Source organism: Phymastichus coffea, unplaced genomic scaffold (assembly GCF_024137745.1).
Source record: "Phymastichus coffea isolate CEN01 unplaced genomic scaffold, Cenicafe_Pcof_1.1 PCOF00039, whole genome shotgun sequence".
Taxonomy (NCBI): Eukaryota; Metazoa; Arthropoda; class Insecta; order Hymenoptera; family Eulophidae; genus Phymastichus; species Phymastichus coffea.
In genome coordinates, this window is record NW_026706850.1 from 942,280 (window position 1) to 960,885 (window position 18,606).

The 18,606-nt window shown below is 36.5% G+C and overlaps 4 protein-coding genes across 6 annotated transcripts; 3 read left to right on the forward strand and 1 right to left on the reverse strand.

Annotated features, from left to right (window-relative positions):
• Positions 1-1,971: 1,971 nt before the first annotated feature.
• Positions 1,972-7,239, forward strand: LOC131664033 (facilitated trehalose transporter Tret1-like). 2 transcript variants are annotated; one of them, XM_058934869.1, is made up of 2 exons: positions 1,972-2,278; positions 4,853-7,239. In XM_058934869.1, exons 1-2 carry the CDS (start codon positions 2,053-2,055, stop codon positions 6,205-6,207), a joined length of 1,581 nt encoding a protein of 526 aa, XP_058790852.1. In that variant the 5' UTR covers positions 1,972-2,052; the 3' UTR covers positions 6,208-7,239. The 2 variants fall into 2 exon arrangements, with proteins under 2 accessions (XP_058790852.1, XP_058790853.1); XM_058934870.1 differs by having other exon boundaries at positions 1,972-2,224.
• Positions 7,240-7,359: 120 nt separating this feature from the next.
• On the reverse strand, positions 7,360-9,697 carry LOC131664032 (lariat debranching enzyme A). The gene is made up of 4 exons (XM_058934868.1): positions 9,277-9,697; positions 8,771-9,163; positions 7,846-8,705; positions 7,360-7,761 (listed from the first exon to the last, which is right to left on the reverse strand). The coding sequence occupies exons 1-4, from the start codon at positions 9,471-9,473 to the stop codon at positions 7,523-7,525; spliced, it is 1,689 nt and encodes a 562-aa protein (XP_058790851.1). The 5' UTR covers positions 9,474-9,697; the 3' UTR covers positions 7,360-7,522.
• A 1,888-nt stretch (positions 9,698-11,585) lies between these two features.
• On the forward strand, positions 11,586-14,312 carry LOC131663959 (adenomatous polyposis coli homolog). Of its 2 annotated transcripts, none has more exons than XM_058934763.1 (4): positions 11,586-11,787; positions 11,919-12,035; positions 12,150-12,325; positions 12,455-14,312. In XM_058934763.1, exon 4 carries the CDS (start codon positions 12,506-12,508, stop codon positions 14,018-14,020), a length of 1,515 nt encoding a protein of 504 aa, XP_058790746.1. In that variant the 5' UTR covers positions 11,586-11,787; positions 11,919-12,035; positions 12,150-12,325; positions 12,455-12,505; the 3' UTR covers positions 14,021-14,312. The 2 variants fall into 2 exon arrangements, with proteins under 2 accessions (XP_058790746.1, XP_058790745.1); XM_058934762.1 differs by having other exon boundaries at positions 11,919-12,029.
• Positions 14,313-14,882: 570 nt separating this feature from the next.
• LOC131663962 (uncharacterized) lies at positions 14,883-17,122 on the forward strand. Its single transcript, XM_058934767.1, has 3 exons — positions 14,883-15,027; positions 15,723-15,776; positions 15,842-17,122. Exon 3 carries the CDS (start codon positions 15,862-15,864, stop codon positions 16,960-16,962), a length of 1,101 nt encoding a protein of 366 aa, XP_058790750.1. The 5' UTR covers positions 14,883-15,027; positions 15,723-15,776; positions 15,842-15,861; the 3' UTR covers positions 16,963-17,122.
• Positions 17,123-18,606: the final 1,484 nt, after the last annotated feature.

Sequence of the window (18,606 nt, forward strand, 5' to 3'; positions counted from 1 at the left end):
CTAATTGAGCTGAGATATCGTCGACGCCTTTTTGTTTGCGTTAAGCGAGATTCTTGTTGATTATCGCGCCTGCTTGAGCTTGAGTATGGTTGCAAAGTGTCTTTCAACTTGTTCATTGAAAAATTAACTCGCAATTAATATCGACGGTTTGAAAACATGAACATCTTAAAACTCATTTGATTCGGCATGGCAAATGTAGGAGAACTCAAAGAAATCGCAACATAGACCGCTCGATTGTTGCCACCCGCGCCACTTCGATATCAACGTCGTGGCGCGCTGTAGAATAGGATATAAAAAAAAAAAACAGAATGACACACGCAGCATTGAAAAGATGGCAAAACCTTGAGTGGTCGAAAACATGTAGTTCAATATTGTCGACTTTGGCACGCGCGCGTTGCGGCCATCGAGAGCATCATCGAGAATCAAATTCGGACGAAGAACATTGGCCAAGTCGTTATCGCGGGGCTAATTGCCCGCGAAAACATTGGAAAACTTTTGAATGAGCGCCTTTGACGACGACGCTCGCGGCAGCTCACTACTCGCCACTCGCAACAGTCGAAGTAACATTATAATTCCTTCCGAAATTTCTCGAGCACGCCGCTGCTTGTTAATGTTAATCGCGTTGAAGCGGCTCATTACACAAACGCTCGCGGAGAGAAAGAGAGAAATATTGCTTTGGTGATAGTGCCGGTTTTATAACCGACGTTGCATTTTCTGCGATAAACGCGCGATATTTCTTCTGTAACGCGAGACTCTCGCTCTGCTTATCCTTTCGGTCTTTTTTTTTTTCTTTCGTGCGCGCGCAAATAACCCGAATTACAAAGTCGTTTACTTTTGGGTGCAAAGATCCGCCGATCCGCGAATGATTATACGCGTCGCGTCCGAATGGCATTATACAACGTCGTACTTTACAATTTTCCGATGGAATGTCAAGCGCTCGAGATTCGCTCGGTGACGATGCTGGTTTTTCTAGAATGCGAGATGCTTGACGTTGACGATCTGATGTATTCTCTCTCGTCGTGCACTTTTCATCCCGACGATTTGCTGATAAGACACGTCATCCATTTACGAAAGCATTTCTCCACTTTAACGATGTTTTTTCTCCTCGCCGCCCCCTCCTCCCCCGACGAATCCTATTCGTACGGCTGTTACTATTCGAGAAAAAATAAACACGACAACGATTAAATCACAATTCGATTCTTATCGGCATTTTTTTCACATGAAAAAGAAAATTCTGTGAGAATTGCTTTGTTTGCACGCTTTAAAAAAATATCTGATGCACGCTGTAATTATTTATTTATTATCCACGTATTTTACTTATGTCAGCATTTTCCAATGCAAGACAAAATAATTCTATTTCGGAAAATCTGCTTAAACCTCATTCAGCAGAGATATATTTATTAAAAAAATGTTTATTTCAAAAAGCTTTGGCTTTTTCCTTATTATTATAATTATCATAGGATCAGTTATTTAACCAAATGCTTCTCAACATGAGAACTGTTCTTTTTTATATGATTTTGCGATTCCTTAATCAGGAAAATCGAGTTCTTAAATTCGTTGTATACTCATTTCAAGAGTAAAATTTTTAATAAATATATATATATATGTGTGTGTGGGTGTGTATATACTTTTTCTACAACACAGATTCCGCCCCTCAAAAAATAATTCCCAAAAATAATTTGTTAAAAAATGCATTTTCATCGACCACATTCCTCTCCAATCTTTGGCTGACCTATTAAGTATTGAAAATTTGGCCAGAAATAATTGAAAATGGCACAGAGTAACCCCGGAAAAGCCACATGTGTCTGAACGACAACTAAGTCCGTGGAGGAGCGAGAAGGAGGAGAGGAAAACACACGTTGCAATCGGCAGCAGCGTGTCTTGGCATTCCTCTCTCTCTCGCAGTTCGTAGTCGGCATAAAAGCGTCGCGCCGGCTTGGTATTCTCCCAGTTTTTTGGCGATCACTTTTGCGCGCGGGAAGTCTACCTTCCTCGCCGGTTCTTCTGTGCGGAATCGAGCGTCGAATGTGCCCGTTCTTTTGAGAAATCGAAATGCGCGTGATCAATCTGTTACCGTGTTTGAGGAGCGCAGCCGACCTGCAGCAGCACATAGATCGCAATGCCACGACGGAAAAGCAGACGAGCAAAGAGGTCGAGCTGCAGGATTCGACGAGCAGTCGCGAAAGGGGTGGAATTTGGCTGCAAATCATTGCGGCTATCAGTGGTGAGTTCGATTATCGAGCGCCACGACACGACAACAAATATCTCGTTCGAGCAGGTGATTAATGTAACAAAATGTCGCTAGGAATTAGATCGACCACTGAGTGCGTAACGACAGCCGTAAGAAAAAAATGATCTTCCTTCCCCGTGCTATTTCGAAATTTTACGGGAAGTAAGCGCCGTCTGCATTTATTAACTTGCCTCAGTTCGTTCACATCTCGCGGAGCCGCACGCGTAGCCATGACGAGCGCAAGCAACTTTTCCATGCAGTTCGCGTCATTGCCGAGCGAAAAAGGGGCCGACGGTAACAGATCGATCTCGGTACTATTCTGTGCAATTATTCATCGCCAAGTGCATACATGATAAATGATCGGGCAGATGAACGCTTGAAGAGCGGGTACACGTATCTTTTAACGTCGAAACGAAGCGAAGACTGCCGTTTCTTTCGTCGTTTGGCTACGACCGGACTCTTTGTTATTGTTCCTGCGAATGGTGATCGAGTTATATACAATGTGCAATGATGAGTTAATCGAAGCAAACGATACACCCGTGGTCATCGATTCAGCGGCGTGTCTGCAATTATAAAATTCCGAGCGGACGTACACTTTTTACCTGATTATTTTTACGTCATTTCTCGGAAAGAGCGTAAAGCGCTTCTAGGTGTTTCTTGGCTCTTTCAACAATCCATTTTTTTTTCAAATTTTGCACGCTTATTATATTGCACGAAGGTAAAAATTTTCCTTAATTCATGATAAAATTGGAGAAGGCTTGAAGAGATCAGCTTGCAATACTGGTACTTAAAAACTAGATAAAAAATTAATTAAATAACAATCAATATATAACAAAAAGAAAATCGGAATATAAAGAGTAATACAATACTTTGAATGTATAGCTCGCCAGTGTTATGAAATTGACGGAATATTTCCCACCCCCATCGCAGAGAAATCTAAGAGTTTCGATCATTAAGCACTATTTATTTGTAAGCGATACGCCATCAACTGACCGCTGTGCCACCCACGTCTTCAAACACGCTCGCCGGCTGACCGCCGTCTTCTTTATTTACTTTTTACATCCCACTATCGTTGTTATTTTTTAAAATATAATTTTCCTAATTTATATTTTTACATACAAGTTAGGACAAATATTTACCTTCGTATATATAATAATTATGAAGTTTGAAAAAAATCCATTGATTAGTGTCTCTAGCGTTGCTGAAACAGCCGAGAATTACCCTGATAATTTGCCTTATTTTTTTTGTCGACTATAACATTGGTAATAAAATATTCAACCTCGGGGAAAAATTAAACGTTTCCAATTTTATCTTATGCAACGCGATCGTTTAACTGCGATTAGTCAGATCAACAAAAATAAAACAAAACAAAACAAAACAAAGAAGAAAAAAAAGATTCGTCTTGGTAAAATTAAAACGTAGGGACCGCACGTTGTAAGATAAAACCAACTTCCATTTATCATCAAGCGCTCATGTATATACGATAACAGTAAGTGGATGAAAAGACAGTTGGAGGCTCGTCGCTGTGTGTCCGCAAGGTTCCACTGTACGTTGATCTCGCTCACCTGTCGTTGATGTCTCGCGCGCGCAAATTGTGATTAACGATTGATCCTTGCCGGAACATTTTTAGAATGTCAATGAAATGCATGCTAACGACAAAATCCTCGGTGAATCGCATTCGGCTTGAAGCCCGAAGGTCGAGGTTATTTTCCCAAATTTGCAGTGAAATCTCACCTGCGGCCCAGACTTAGCATTGACAAATCAATTAAGTGCGCCGGGAAGTTGATTCTCGAACTTCACACGTCGGTTTACCTTTTTTTGAAGCTATAGCTTTGAATTTATCAATTTACAATGCTAAAATATTTAATTTGCTCTTTCGAGTAAAAGCATTGGACTCGCGCTTTTAATTGTAAATGACAAATTAAACCGACTCGAAAGTAATCTCGAAAGTAATAAAGAAAGAGATATTATATACACGTCATTTTGCCTTTTAATATCTTACCTAATTCAAGCAATATTGATAACGTTACAAATTCCAAAATCAGGCTTAGCCGTGGCGACTGACCGACATTGGACGTGCATTGGATGCATTCATTGCATTTATTAAGAAAAAAAGAAAAAAAAGCAATCGGCAAAAACAAAAGCGTCGTAAAATAATACTTTTGCATAACAACAGCGCCAATTGGGAATGCCAGCAGCAAGAACAAAAACGCTCGAACTTTTTGTCCGACGCGCGGGATTGGTCATGGAAAAGTAGCAGCAACCGCGAGGAGTGAAACCAAGCGCCTCGTTATCATTGCGCAATCGCTATCCCGAGCGCGCGCGGGGGTTCTGCGGATTAGTCGTGGGCTTCGCCCGCGAAAACCGGGTCTCGGCGAAGAGCACCGCTGACGTCTTTGAATCGTAATAATCTTTGAACGTCTCGCTACGTTCGCGAATGTGCGTCGCGCTTAGGATGCCCAGGATGGACGACGCTTTGCTCGTGGGATACGTAAATTCGTCTTGTTCTCTCTCTTTCGGGGCACGCCCGCGAATAGCGATTTGAAAATCGTAATACCCGCCCCATCGCCGACGCGCGAGCGAGCGAGCGACTGAAAGCGCTGAGCCTTGGCAATGTTGCAGCGAGTTTCGCGGTGATGGCCTGCGGCGGCTACCTCGGCTGGACGTCGCCGGCGCTGCCGCACCTGCTGTCGACGCGCTCGAGCTTCCCGGTGACGGTCCAGCAGGCGTCCTGGATCGCCTCGCTGTACACGCTCGGCGGCATCTTCGGCTCGCTGCTCAGCCCGCTGATGGTCGACCGGCTGGGACGCAAGCTGTCGCTGCTGGCGTTCGCCATGCCGCAGCTGGCCGGCTGGGGCCTGATCATCGGCGCGCACAGCTACCCCGTGCTGTACGTGGCCAGGCTCGTGGCCGGCATCTCGCACGGCGGCATCTACAACGTGGCCGTCATCTACTTGGCCGAGATCGCGGACAAGGACATCCGCGGCGCCTTCGGCACGATGCTCAAGATGTGCACCAACCTGGGCGGCCTGTTCGTCACCAGCTTGGGCGCCTACCTCACCTACGACCAACTGAACGTGGCCTCGCTCAGCCTGCCGGTGATCTTCGTCGCGACCTTCGTGTTCATGCCCGAGTCGCCGTACTTTTATCTGATCCAGCATCGCGAGGAGGAAGCGGTGCGCAGCCTCATGCGGCTGAGACGAGTCTCGAATGCCGGTGACGTGATAAAGGACGTGGCGATCATGAGGGAGGCCGTGCTCGCGGGTCAGCGCTCCGGGAGAAGCGCGCTGCGCGAGCTGGTGTCCGACAGGGGCAACCGTCGCGGTCTGTGGATCCTGCTCAGCCTGAAGGTCACTCAGCAGCTGTCGGGACACATGGCCATAGTCGCGTACACGCAGGAGATCTTCGGCCACAGCGAGTCCGCCTTGAAGCCGCAGTACGCCGTGATCGTGCTCGGGGTGGCCCAGCTGGCCGCGGGTCTGGCGGCCGCGGGCTTGATCGACCGCCTCGGGCGCCGCGTCCTCGTTCTCTTCTCCGGCGTGTCGGCGGCGCTCGCGCTCGCCCTCGTCGGCCTCTTCTTCTTCTTGAAGTACAGCCTGCGCGCCGACGTGTCGACCGTCACCTGGCTGCCCGTCGCCGCGCTCGTCCTCTACGAGATCATGGTGGCGCTCGGGATCGGCACCATTCCCTACGTCATCCTCGGCGAGATTTTCCCGACCAACGTCAAGGGCCCGGCCGTCGCTTCGGGAATTATCATTGGCTCGGTATTCGCTTTCGTCGTCGGTCTCGGTTTCCACGCGCTCAACCAAGCTGCCGGCATTCACACCACATTTTGGTTCTTCTCGGGCTGCTGCGCCGCCGGCACAACCTGGGTTTACATGATTACGCCCGAAACCAAGGGCAAAACGCTCGAAGAGATTCAAGTGCTCTTTAATCCCAACAAGAAGAAGGACGTTGAAAGCAACGCGGCTTTGTGAGCGAGGCAGCCACTTTTCGTACGACGTTTCATTCGCGAGATTATCGTGGTCGCGACGGTGATTCCAAGAAAGCTTGTCACAAATTTCGCTTAACTTTCGACGACGCGATTCCGAAATTGAATTCTCAAACGATGCTGTCATTGAACTACGTTTGATTGATTGAACCTTACATAGACTATAATGTCTTTGTTCCGGTTATGCCCAGACTATCTTCTTAAGTATTTCAAATACTTTTTCAAGCTGATACGAGTACGTCAACCGACGCTCCAGTGAACCTGTAATAATCGTATGTTGACGATGTATTTATTGGTATGTTCAAATTACTACATTTTTGTCGTTTTTGTTTAGTCAATTAAATTATATTTAAGATTAACTTGAAATGAAATTTCACATATTGACTGGGTTTATATTTTATCTACTTGATTGACATTTTTTTTAATTTATTTGATTGACGATTTGTCTTAGGTACGCATTATTTTGTAACGCGTTTTGTTTTTCATATCTCTTAGAGAAATCCAATAACTAGAAAATTATAACGATTATATTTATCATTGCACGACAAAAAATATGGCAATATCTGTGAGACGTGACTTGACGTTTTTTCTTTATATTGTTAAGCTGAATCCTATAAAGTATGTGATATAGTTGTATATGTATACGAGCTCGTTATTACTGTGCGCTCATCATTCATGCATGAAAAATGACTCATATCTCGTATTTTTGCCAAATCTTTATTATACATTGTTTACTTTGCCGACACTCTTGTAAATATATATTTATAACATCTTATAATTATATCAATGTTCATAATAAATTCTTTTGAATAAACATCTCTTGTCGTTTCTTTATGCGAATATTGCGTTAAATTTAATTGTTAATGAACTTTCCGTAAATTTGTAATTGTAGCATTGTGCAATAGGATGACCCGGCAAGAATTATTATGTAAAAGCTCGTGAAATTCTTGAGATACCAATGATTCAATCGTAGTTGCAATTTTCGCGTTGCGGCCTTGCACGCGCAGCTCTGAATGAGCATTACGTCAATTATTCGAAAATATTAGTTATTCAAGCGTTACGTTGTATTTGCTCACCAGTCAATTGGCTTTATACTTTGTTAATCCAAACGTTCATTTTTTTCAAAAGGAAGAAACAGTTGTGTAAAAAAATTTGTTTTTTATTAATAATCTTCTCAATATATAAAAAAATTTTTTGCGCAAATTGTTTCATATAATAATAATGGTTTTTGCAATAATTGCAAAATTATTATAATAACAATTTTAATTAAATTTAAATTTTTACATAAAAAACATCAATTATCACGAATCCGAGGCAAGATAAATGGATTGATTTCGCCTCTTAAACTTTTTCGGTTCCGAGTTCGGTCGTTCCGTGAGAGATTCGTTTTCAACTTTGTCGATACTTCTTCTAGGACTTTTCATCTGTGATGCTTGATCTTGTGAATTTTCATTATTCTCAAAAGAATCGTTTGCATTTTTTGGAGGTGGTAATCTCAAAGGTGATGTTAATATCGAACTAGAACTTAAGTCTTTAGATTCTGTTGAAACAAGATAACAAATCTTATGAATACTTTGCACATTAAACAAAGTAGAAATTTGCTTTTTAATCAGTTTTTACTCACCAACAGAAGTTTCTTTTTCTAAATCGTCAAGACTTTTTCTCGAATTGTTGCTACAAACCGAACGGTCTGGTTTTTGAGAACTCTCGCTATCGTCAAAAGATGCACTATCATTTTTAGCAGCAGGTAATTTCAATGGTGTCATTGCTGATATTGGATAATAACTTGGCGTAGTGTCTATAACAAAACTCAGCAAATCGTCGTCTTCTTCCGTGGAGAAAGATAAGTTATTGCTGGAATCATTGAATTTCGACGACGAGAACGACGTTTCGTTGCTCTTATTCTCATCTTCAATAATATTATTTGCTATTTTCAATAAAGCAAATGGATCATCAATGCCTACTTTATTGCAAAATTCAGTAGTTTGGTCATTGACAGCTAAATTTGGTTGGCTAACCCTCGTATTTGGATTGTCAGGATTGTAAACTTCTACTGACGCCTTGAAATTGAGAGGTACAGTTAAATCATAATTAAATTTACGATGAACCTTTTCTTTTTCCTCTGGCGTTGGTGTGAATACAATTCGTCCTGAATTAGATTCCCCTTGTGGCATGTAACAGTAAGTACTTTTAACACTCAACAAATGATTAGTTAAATATAATATTGCCAGCCATTCCAAATCGTAGGACAGCTTGATATCTAAACTCTCATCGTGTTCTACTTCTAGTATCTGCAAAAACTTTCTCTTTGGTAAGCATTTGTCTAATGCTAAAAACTTTGTTTGCTTTGTACTATTGTTTTCATTTGGAACAATAGCCGCAAATTTACAATGCAGATGCGCCGAAAACCAATATGATGGATAATGCTTTTTCAATAATTCCATAGCACGAGGATTACCAAGAGTCTTATTTTGAATATCTTCACTGTAAAATTAATAATAAAATTTCAATAACTGTATTAAAAAGAAAAAAATAAGATGTGATCATACCTAAAGAAAGATTTTTGTCTTAGTAAAGCTTTTACATTGCCATAATCTGTTATTTCTGTTGGCCAATCATGACTCATGAAAGCATCTATATTACCAGAAAGCTGCTTCAACCTAAACACTTCTAAATTTCTAACATGATAACAACTTCGTATCGACTGATCATTGTAGGGAGGATACTCGTAATGACCTTTATAATAGTCATGACTTTTGAAAATGCCAGACATGCCTGCAATCCTAATGCCAGCAACATTTATAACTCCAGCATAACCTAAATAATAAATATTAGGTGCTACCCAGCCTCCATATGCTAATTCTTGTAAGTAATTCGATGCTTCATGATTACCACCAATAAATATGGTCAAACAAGGTGCTACTTTTTCACCAGTGTAATACCTACAAAAGATTGCAATTGTGTTTGAAAATCAAATTTATTTGTCTAGATCTTGTTGTTGATATTTAGTTTGAGATCTGCAAAAAATTAACGAATTGACCAAGTATTAACTTACTTGTAAAATGTGCCCATATCCTTATATTTATCAGGTACGTTCATGCATCGTAAATCCTTCCAGTTTCTTGTAGATTGAAAATCACCACAACAAAGCAGTAAATCAACTTTTTTGCCATCCTTTTTTTCGGACTCTAAAATTATATTGTAAATAATCTCCAATTCACCGTGAGCACATCCTTCTACGGCAATTCTCATTTTCGCTTGATTAACTAAGTGTTTATTTATAAGGATATACTGTTTTAATACAATTTATTTAGCTGATTCTTAATCATAAAGTAGCACCATGAGAGTTGGTCAAAGCGGTTCTGCACTTTGTAATTTATACATACAGCTACACAGTTGCCATAACACCTCCATGGTTAGGTTACACCAACGAATTAGATATATTCGTTGGCTACACACAACTATAATCAACACAGCGTGAAGTCTGCGCATTGGAAGTGCGCAGTATCTTGGCCTATGCAGAGATATATATAACACAATTACCATATCAGAAATAAAACTGTGAACGTAGCCCCCTCGATTGTAAGGGAAATTGTTGAAATAATTTTGACAACGGTATTAATTGCCCTAATTATCCCTGATATCGGTGATAATTTCCTATTTTCGATTTATCAATGGAAAATGCGTGAAAATCACGATTTTCCTCGGTACATGAACAGGCTCGTTTACTATAATAATTATTGTTGAATTTTTGTGTTTGTTAGCTCAAAATTAAGGTTTTAATTTCCCTCGACAGCCCCTCAAATCGCATTTCCTATTTGCTGCATAATTTTCAAATTAAAATTATTAATAATTTTCGTGTCGCCAGTGGCGAGAAAACGGTGTCAGTTCATATTTCAGCATTCCATTTCCAGTTAGGGCCGTATGCCCGTATATGAAGCATTGCAACCCTCATGTTGGCAGACTTGTGAATCTGACGCCCAAAAAAATTTTTTAATCATATTTTTGAGTTTTCATGAGCTAAAACGTTCTCTCCCTTTTTCCGGATTATGTCTCCGCTTGAAATTTTATTTCCGGATTTTCCATTTTTAAGAAAATTGCGAAAAAAAATCGGGCGTTCGTACAGCGCGTAAAATGCATTAAACATTTTTCTGCTGTTTAAAAAGAAATAATATCGATAGCGGATGATAGCTCCTTATTCCCGGATTACGAAACAATTTTCTTTTTGTCGATTTTCTATCCAAAATCGAGGAAAATGTAAAAATTAGTAATATGCGGCAGTTAGTCGATAAAACAGGTCAAACGTTTGCTAATCACCAGATCCCTATATGAGATACATTAATTGCGCAATTATAATAATAAGTAATTCAAATTCGTAATTATAAAAATAAGTAATTCAAATGGAAGTAAAATTAAGTTCGTTATTAAATAATTCAACAAATATAAAACTAAGCTATAAGTTTTTGATCAATGATTGTTTTTTTCAATTTTAACTAGTCAATTCAATTTTTTTATTACTTTGTTCAGAATTATGTTATTTTATATAGTTAAAATATTAATTATAAAATTGTCATGTTGACAAACTTATAGAAAACCTTAGAAAAAATTATTTATGTATATGTACATAAAATGTGAATGGTTAATTGAGTAGAATTTGAATTACTTATTATTATAATTACGCAATGTAGAACTCATATAGGGATATCTGGTGATTAGCAAACGTTTGACCTGTTTTATCGACTAACTGCCGCATATTACTAATTTTTACATTTTCTTCAATTTTGGATAGAATATCGACAAAAGGAAAATTGTTTAAACGAAAACACGGCTTATGAGGTTAACTGTACAAGAAAGTATTATTATCAGATTAGGTATTATTATTGTTTAAGAGCAGACGACTCTAACAAGTGTCCAGTACATGTATGCGACACCAGCTGTGTTATCTGGACCACGGAACGCAGAAATACGGACTGACACCGATTTCCCGCCATTCAAAGCATCAAAGTTATGAACAATTTTTATTTAAAATGAGTAACATTTAGCATAAATGCGAATACGGGGTATGACGGGGGATATTGAAATCTTAATTTTAAGCCATTAATCGTAATTATTCAACAACAATTATTAGAGAAAGAGGCCACTTCCGGTGCCAAGAGAAAATGCCAATTTTCACCCATTTCCCGTTGACTAATCGAAAATGGGAAATTACTACGAGTATCAGGGACAATTAGCGGAATTAATGCCGTTTTCCCATTTTCGCTAGCAATTTCCCATAAAAACCCGGGGGCCATCTTCACAGTCCTCCTGAAAAGATAAACCACACGTCGTTGGCACACTGCCCGCCAAACATGGGCGTTGCAATACTTCATATACCGTCACTGCACGGAAGTTCGGCGACAAGTGTCAGGATTGTCAGGCAGCGCTGCTCAGTGAATTTGTCAGCTAGTCGATCTAGCAGCCGCGATGTTGCGGCTCAATAATTATTTTTGCCAAACGATTATTTGCAATATCTGAGCTAAAAAGTTTAAAATGTAGTGTTTTCGCAATGGAAGTAAGGAAGATCAATGTGAGTGTATTTTAATTAGATAATAATTAAATATTTTGCTACAAACGCCGTCATCTGTAAAATAACCTTAGTTTGTCGAATGTTTACACTAGCAATAATGTATAATAAACTATCTTATTCATTACTTTCAGGATATAAAAAGACATTATGATATGATAATCTAACATAGCAAGTATATGATGAAGTTTTTATTAGCTTTAAGCCAAATAACAACTCAGTTCAAGTTAATTATCAATATAAAGGTAAAGGTACAGTAAATGTTTTCATTTATTTTTTTCACTTTCATAATAATAATAATAATAATAATAATAATAATAATAACATTGTAAATTCGAAAATATAACTTAAATTTATTTTCACAGAGTAAAGATGTTACATGGAAAAAATTGTAATAAGAAAATTTTCTATAGCAGTATAATTTACAATCATGAATGTACTAAAATCAAACATGAAAATTAATTAAACAATAATGTGATATTAAAGGATGGAGTGGTAGTGTGTAAATAATAAAACGAAAGCTTTAATAAAACTTAAGAAGGTACATAATGTACTATATTTTCCTTGTAAATTAGTCAAATGTTAGCAGTATTCGTACTAGCTAATTAAAATTAATTTTTTTAAATTCAGTATTGGACAAGTAATTGTTTTATTTATTATGTCATTTTAGTTTTTTATCTGCAGTACATTGGATTAACAAAAATTTTATTGAAAAGAGCTGATGACGACAAGAATCACAAGAAATGCATCAAAACAGGCATCAACATCAGTCAATATCAACTCAAAATCACATTCATTCTTTAGATTTACTGAAGTGGAATTTGATCAACCAATTAATTATAGTTTGCTTTATGCTGAAGAGAATTCAGTTATTGAAGAAGTTGATTACTTTGATTATTTTTCAATAAATAGCGAACAAGAAAATACTCTCATAACATACTATACCGAAGGAACTCCATTCCAAACCCCTTTACAATTTTCTACTTCTACATCTACTTCAGATTTATTAAAACTTGATGACATTAGAATAGATGATACTATTGAGGAAGAATTGAGAGAATTTACTGCTGCAGATGAAAAATTAGAATTAGTAAAAGAGAAAACAAAAGAAATAAACCACTTTCAGAGCTTCATGGAATTAGAAAACAAAGAAAAGGAGTGTGAAAACACTGACATAGAAATTTATTTACCAAATGAAATAGATTTTGATGAAAAATGTGATGAAGAGAGATTAGAAAGAGTTATTAATGTAACTCCGACGCACTCTCCAATAGAATTAAGCAGTAAAGAACAAGAAGAAAAAATGATGACATTTGGAAATCAAGATAAATATTCACAACTAACTCCACTAATGTTTTCGAGATGTAGTTCTTTAGGTTCTTTAAGTGGCTATGAGCAGCAGTCTTTGCAAGACGATCAAAGTTCTATAGTTAGTGATTTTAGCAGAAGAACCAGTGAAGTTGTTTCTCCAAGTGACCTTCCGGACTCACCTGCCCAGTTAATTTTTTCTGGTTCAGGATTGCAGAAAGATAAAAAATTATTGAAGAAAAAAATATATTTCCAGCGAGAAAAAACTCATTCTTTAGAATCTTGTCCTACAATACAAGATTCATTAAAGCAAAGTATTTTTGAAGATAATTTGGCAGTTTTTAAAGAAGAGTCTACACCTATAAAATTTCAATCTGTTACAGCAAGTAGTCTCAGTTCTTTAACAATAGATGATGATGATGATGTTGAGGAACAGGGTCATAAAGCAGAAACTGAAATTAATGTATCAAATTCAAAGAGCTTAGAAAATCAAAAGTCTGAGTGTATAAATATGAGAATGCATGGAAAAGTCAGTGATTGTGATGGAGCATTCAATCAATCTACTTATTTTTCTGTAAATGAGGAACAAATTCTTGATGAATATATTAAGAAAGGAATTGCAAAAATAACTGGACAAGATATTAATGACGTATCATCATTGCAAACAAATAATTCTAACGAATCTAATGAATCTAATGTAGAAAAACTTGGTGACAATGCTTGTAGACCTCATTCTTCATCAGAATTTTTAGATGAAAATTCAGATCTAACTGCAGAAGAAGAGAAGCTTTTGAATGAGTGCATACGAAGAGGTATAGCAAAGGTCACTCGCCAAAAAATAGATGATGTAACTTCATTAAGCTTATGCACAAATTTTTCTGGCTTATCAACTGAAAATTCTAATAAAACTACTTTGAACAAACAGTAATTAAATATGAAAGCAAAGACAGTTTGCCAAAAAATACAGTGTGAAGCAAAACATTTTATGCGTGCCAAGAACATATTTTCTAGTCGAAAAATGAGACTGTACTATATTTCTAGTCAATTTATTTAATATGAATTTAATGTATAACTTCTGTAGAATAAGAAACACTGTTTTTTTATTTATTGATGAAATAAAATATTTACATTTATATTTCATCAAAATCGATTTATATTTTTTGTTAATTTGAAATGAGTTTTGAGCAAATCGTAAAATTTTAAGTTTATCCACTTACCAATCTCACCGTGATAACAAAAAAAATGTGATAAGTAATTAATGAAAAAAAGAAAACTTACTGTATCTTTATTAAACTAAATAATTCGATATCGATACACATGTAATGATATAAATATTTCTGCAATAAAAAAATTATTCAAAAATTAATTTTTACGGATTACAATTAAATTTTATTTTGTTTAAAAACTTCGATCATACAAATCCTATGAAATTATTGATTGAGTTTAGTTTTAAGATGTTTGTAACATAACATCAATCACAAATGATAATTTTTGTACATATATATATTATATATATAACTTATTAAAATTTATATGTACATTAGTATTGATAAAAATTAATTAATATCGCATATTATTTGGAATACGTAACGTCAAAGTTCTCACATTATTAAATAGTACATAAATGAATCGAATTGTACACCAGATCGTAATCTATTGACATAAACATATATAATAGATATAACTTTGACTTAATTTGCCCTATATATATGTTTCATCGTATTGTTATATGTCGTTTAGACTTATTATTGGTTTTCGAGTTATCTACACAATACGAGGAAAAACAAACGAAGTCATTTCACCTTTGGGCTGCTTAGACTTTAGTCTTCGTGGTTCATTCTTTCTCATTGTCAATATTCAGACACCAGCGGGTTGCCATCATTAAATAGTGGTAATAAGTGCCTTCAGTGTAAAATTGTTTGTATACCATTTTAGGTAAATATTAATTCATTTTTCAGAAGTATTTTAAATGAAATAGTATAAAGAAAAGCAAGGATTTCCTATGACAATATTACAATTTTTTGTTTCTCTTTTTCTCAGTCGTTTAGATCTGAAATAAAATACATGAATATAAGAACATACGTGAATATTTTATTATAAATTGAATTAATTGTGCTTTCAAAACTTTAATTAACGTTTCTTGAGCTAAGAATTGAGAAAATTATTTAATGAAAATTATGACGAAGAAGTTTGATTTTTAATACAATTTAAATAATGTCTTTGTTTTATTTTTCATCTGTTATTATTTGATATAAATTATTTTCAAATCTTATTTATGTAAAATGTATTCAATGTACGCTTAAATGTGTTTTTGATTCATTAATTTTTTGTATTTATTAAATTTTTATTTTTCCAAATTCATTATTATTCAATTTTCTTGTCCACTTTATAAGGTCAATATCACGTGATTAAAAAGAGACGCTTTTATAAAAAACTTGTTGAAACTTACGACACAACATATATGTTGATTCATTCATAGTTATTTTAATTTTAACGTATAGTAAACAATAATAATATGTGTGGTAAGGAAACATATACATATCATTCAATTAACACATTTTAATTATTTATTTTTATATATTTTTATTGTTGTAAAAGTGATATATTTGAATTTACACTGTTTTTTTCAGAATCATTAATACAATTCTGGAAAACCTACGAAACGTACTGTTTCAATTTAAAAGGTATATTGAATAACGCAGATCCTTATGATATTTATATACAATAGTATAATAAATTTATTTTTTAGAGTATCCTAATTAGAAAAACATGACATTTGAGATAAGTAATGTGAAGCAGCAAATTTATTTAGAACATACGCTAACTTTCGAATCGAAATTCGTAATGCCTCCCCTGGATAGTGTAGAATTTCCAGTCCTTACTTTGCATGATAATAGACAGTGTATTTTGAAAATGACCATAGAGTCAACTTTTACGGCAGGGCTTCAGAATGTCGAAATAAGTTTAGAAACTGTAAAGGATTTCCATTTCAAACCGAACGAACAAATCACAGTATATATCACAGCATATAACCATCCATCTCCTAAATCTAGATGCATATTACAATTGTTTAAAGTTGAAAGCAAAGTATTTAGAGGTCAAGGATATTCCGAATTTGATTCCTCTGGCCACAAGTTAATTACTGTGTGTTTTGAAATAAATATCAAAGATTATTTTTCTTCAGTTGTAATTGAAGATTTCACATTGTTATTGAATAGTCAACAAGATAGTGACTTCACTATTGAAGCAAGGGACAAATCATTTAAAGTTCACAAAAATATTGTTACCAAGCGAAACCAGATACTAGCCAACATGATTAAAACAGATATGATTGAAAAGCAGTCAAATAAAATAATTTTGAACGAGTGGCAACCTGAAATTGTAGAAATATTTTTAACATTTTTATATACCGGTACATGTGAAATAGAAAATAATTATATTGAATTATTCCAACTAGCGCACTTTTTGCAGCAATTTGATTTGGTAAAAATTCTTGATGATTATATGCAGCGTAATATCAGCCTGGACAACTTTGTTGACATCTTCGAAATGGCTGATATGTACAGCCTTAAAGATTTGTACGACGCAGTATTCACATTTTTTATTATCAATGAAACGAAATGCGTTAAACATGAAAAATTTGAACCCTATCTTCGAAAATCAATTCAAATATCAAATATAAAATTTGTTTTGGAAATCGCTGAAAATTACAACATGAAAGAAACTTTAAAATATGCGATAGATTTTGTTATACAAAATTATCAAAAAATCGCTGAAATTCCAGAAAACCGAACTTTCCTACAGAATAAACATGAATTGCTTTTCAAATTATTTGAACATGCCATTGATTATTCACCAGATGAGTTATAGTGAATTTTAAAAAAATTCCTTTTTTGAAGTACTTTCCATTACGTCATTCTTATAATTAGCATAGAGATCATTCTAATTTTGTTATGTATTTATAAATTATTCTATTCCCGTACCACTCATCGTATACCTACTTATTTTTTTTGTACAATTTTCAATAATAAAAAAATGAAAAAAAAAATTATCTATTGTTTGGGAAATCCACCTAAAAGTGGAAAACGACAATGAAGGGACAAAAATCAATTAATCCAAGTAAAATTCCAAGGCTAATGAAAATCAATTGCGTCACTCTTATAATGACCGCGTGTAAATTTCTCCAAAAAATTAAAGGAAAATGAATGAAACAGAATCGCCTCTCTGTCGCTCGCAGCCTTTTCACCGTTCGGTCCTTACTGGATTCAACTGGATTTACACGCGCGCGCTTTGTAACTTGCTGTCGCACTACGCAATGCGATTATACCGTCCGAATTTGGAGCTGCAGACGCGCCTCTCGCCGCGTTTCTTCCCTTTTTTCTGCCGCCGCGAGAGCATTTCGAAAATCGTCGCGCTACGATTCATTATGCCGAAGTACGATTCGAATAGATCAGTCAGCTGGGCAAGAGCACTCGAACAAAAAGAGTCAGTCGATTTGCGTGTCATCGATCGCATTCTATGCTTTTGTCTCGTATACTTATTATTTAAAAGTTTTCGGCGTTGTTTCGCAAACAATTTTTTTCTAATCAGCGTGTGATTCCGTTAGGCGAGATTAACTCGATAATTAATTACGCGAAAACAGCCTTATCAACATTCCTCAATGTTATCCTTCTCTCGATTCACCGCAGCTTTTTCTCAGTGCGTTTTCACGCAACTTAAAAGCAAACAAATCTGCGAAGCTTTTCGTACAATATGAAAGTTTCAGTGAATGGCGAACGAGAAGCAAGACAATTGGAGAAACTGCGTGCCGAATGAATAGCTGATAGATAATTACAGGGCTTGCGGTGCAAGCTGCTCAGGGTCAAAAACAAGGACGGATTTTTTTTTTCTTCTGCATACCGCGCTCCTAGCGAATGAGCTACAGGTTCGGGGAAAGCTTTATTTAGTCCTCTTGAAAAGCCGTAAAAAGCTGCGCTGGATTATATGTAGCTTAGCGTCTCGCGTTTACCGGCGATGCGCAATAGGCGAAATCAATTTTTATGTACGTGCCAGTAAATTTTTCAATAAACGAGAACAATGAATTTCAAAGTGCCGCGGAGAAATGTAACCTGCGTTGCAGCGTGCGCTCAGGCGAAATATTTACTTATCTGCTTATAAATGATCAAATTGCATGCTCAAATTTACGAAAATTACCGGCTCAAGGCCAATTTCCTAAGTATTCACTTACAACTTATGAATCGTTGTACATAGACGGTAATTACGGAAGAAGACAATGGTTAAGGAATCGCGAAACCGCAGATATTTCGGGAAGGCGAGTCGCACGACAACGCCATCAACAATCAGATTTTGATTCTTACACTCCACGATCTTTTAGTATGCGTACCGAGTTGTCGTCCAAAAAATATGTGCCATTATCGAAATCTCGTATGTTTCGCGCACCAAGTACACTCAGTAAATCAGTATTTCGTTCCCGTCGCTGCGATCATATTTTCATTTGGTACAAATGAGACATTA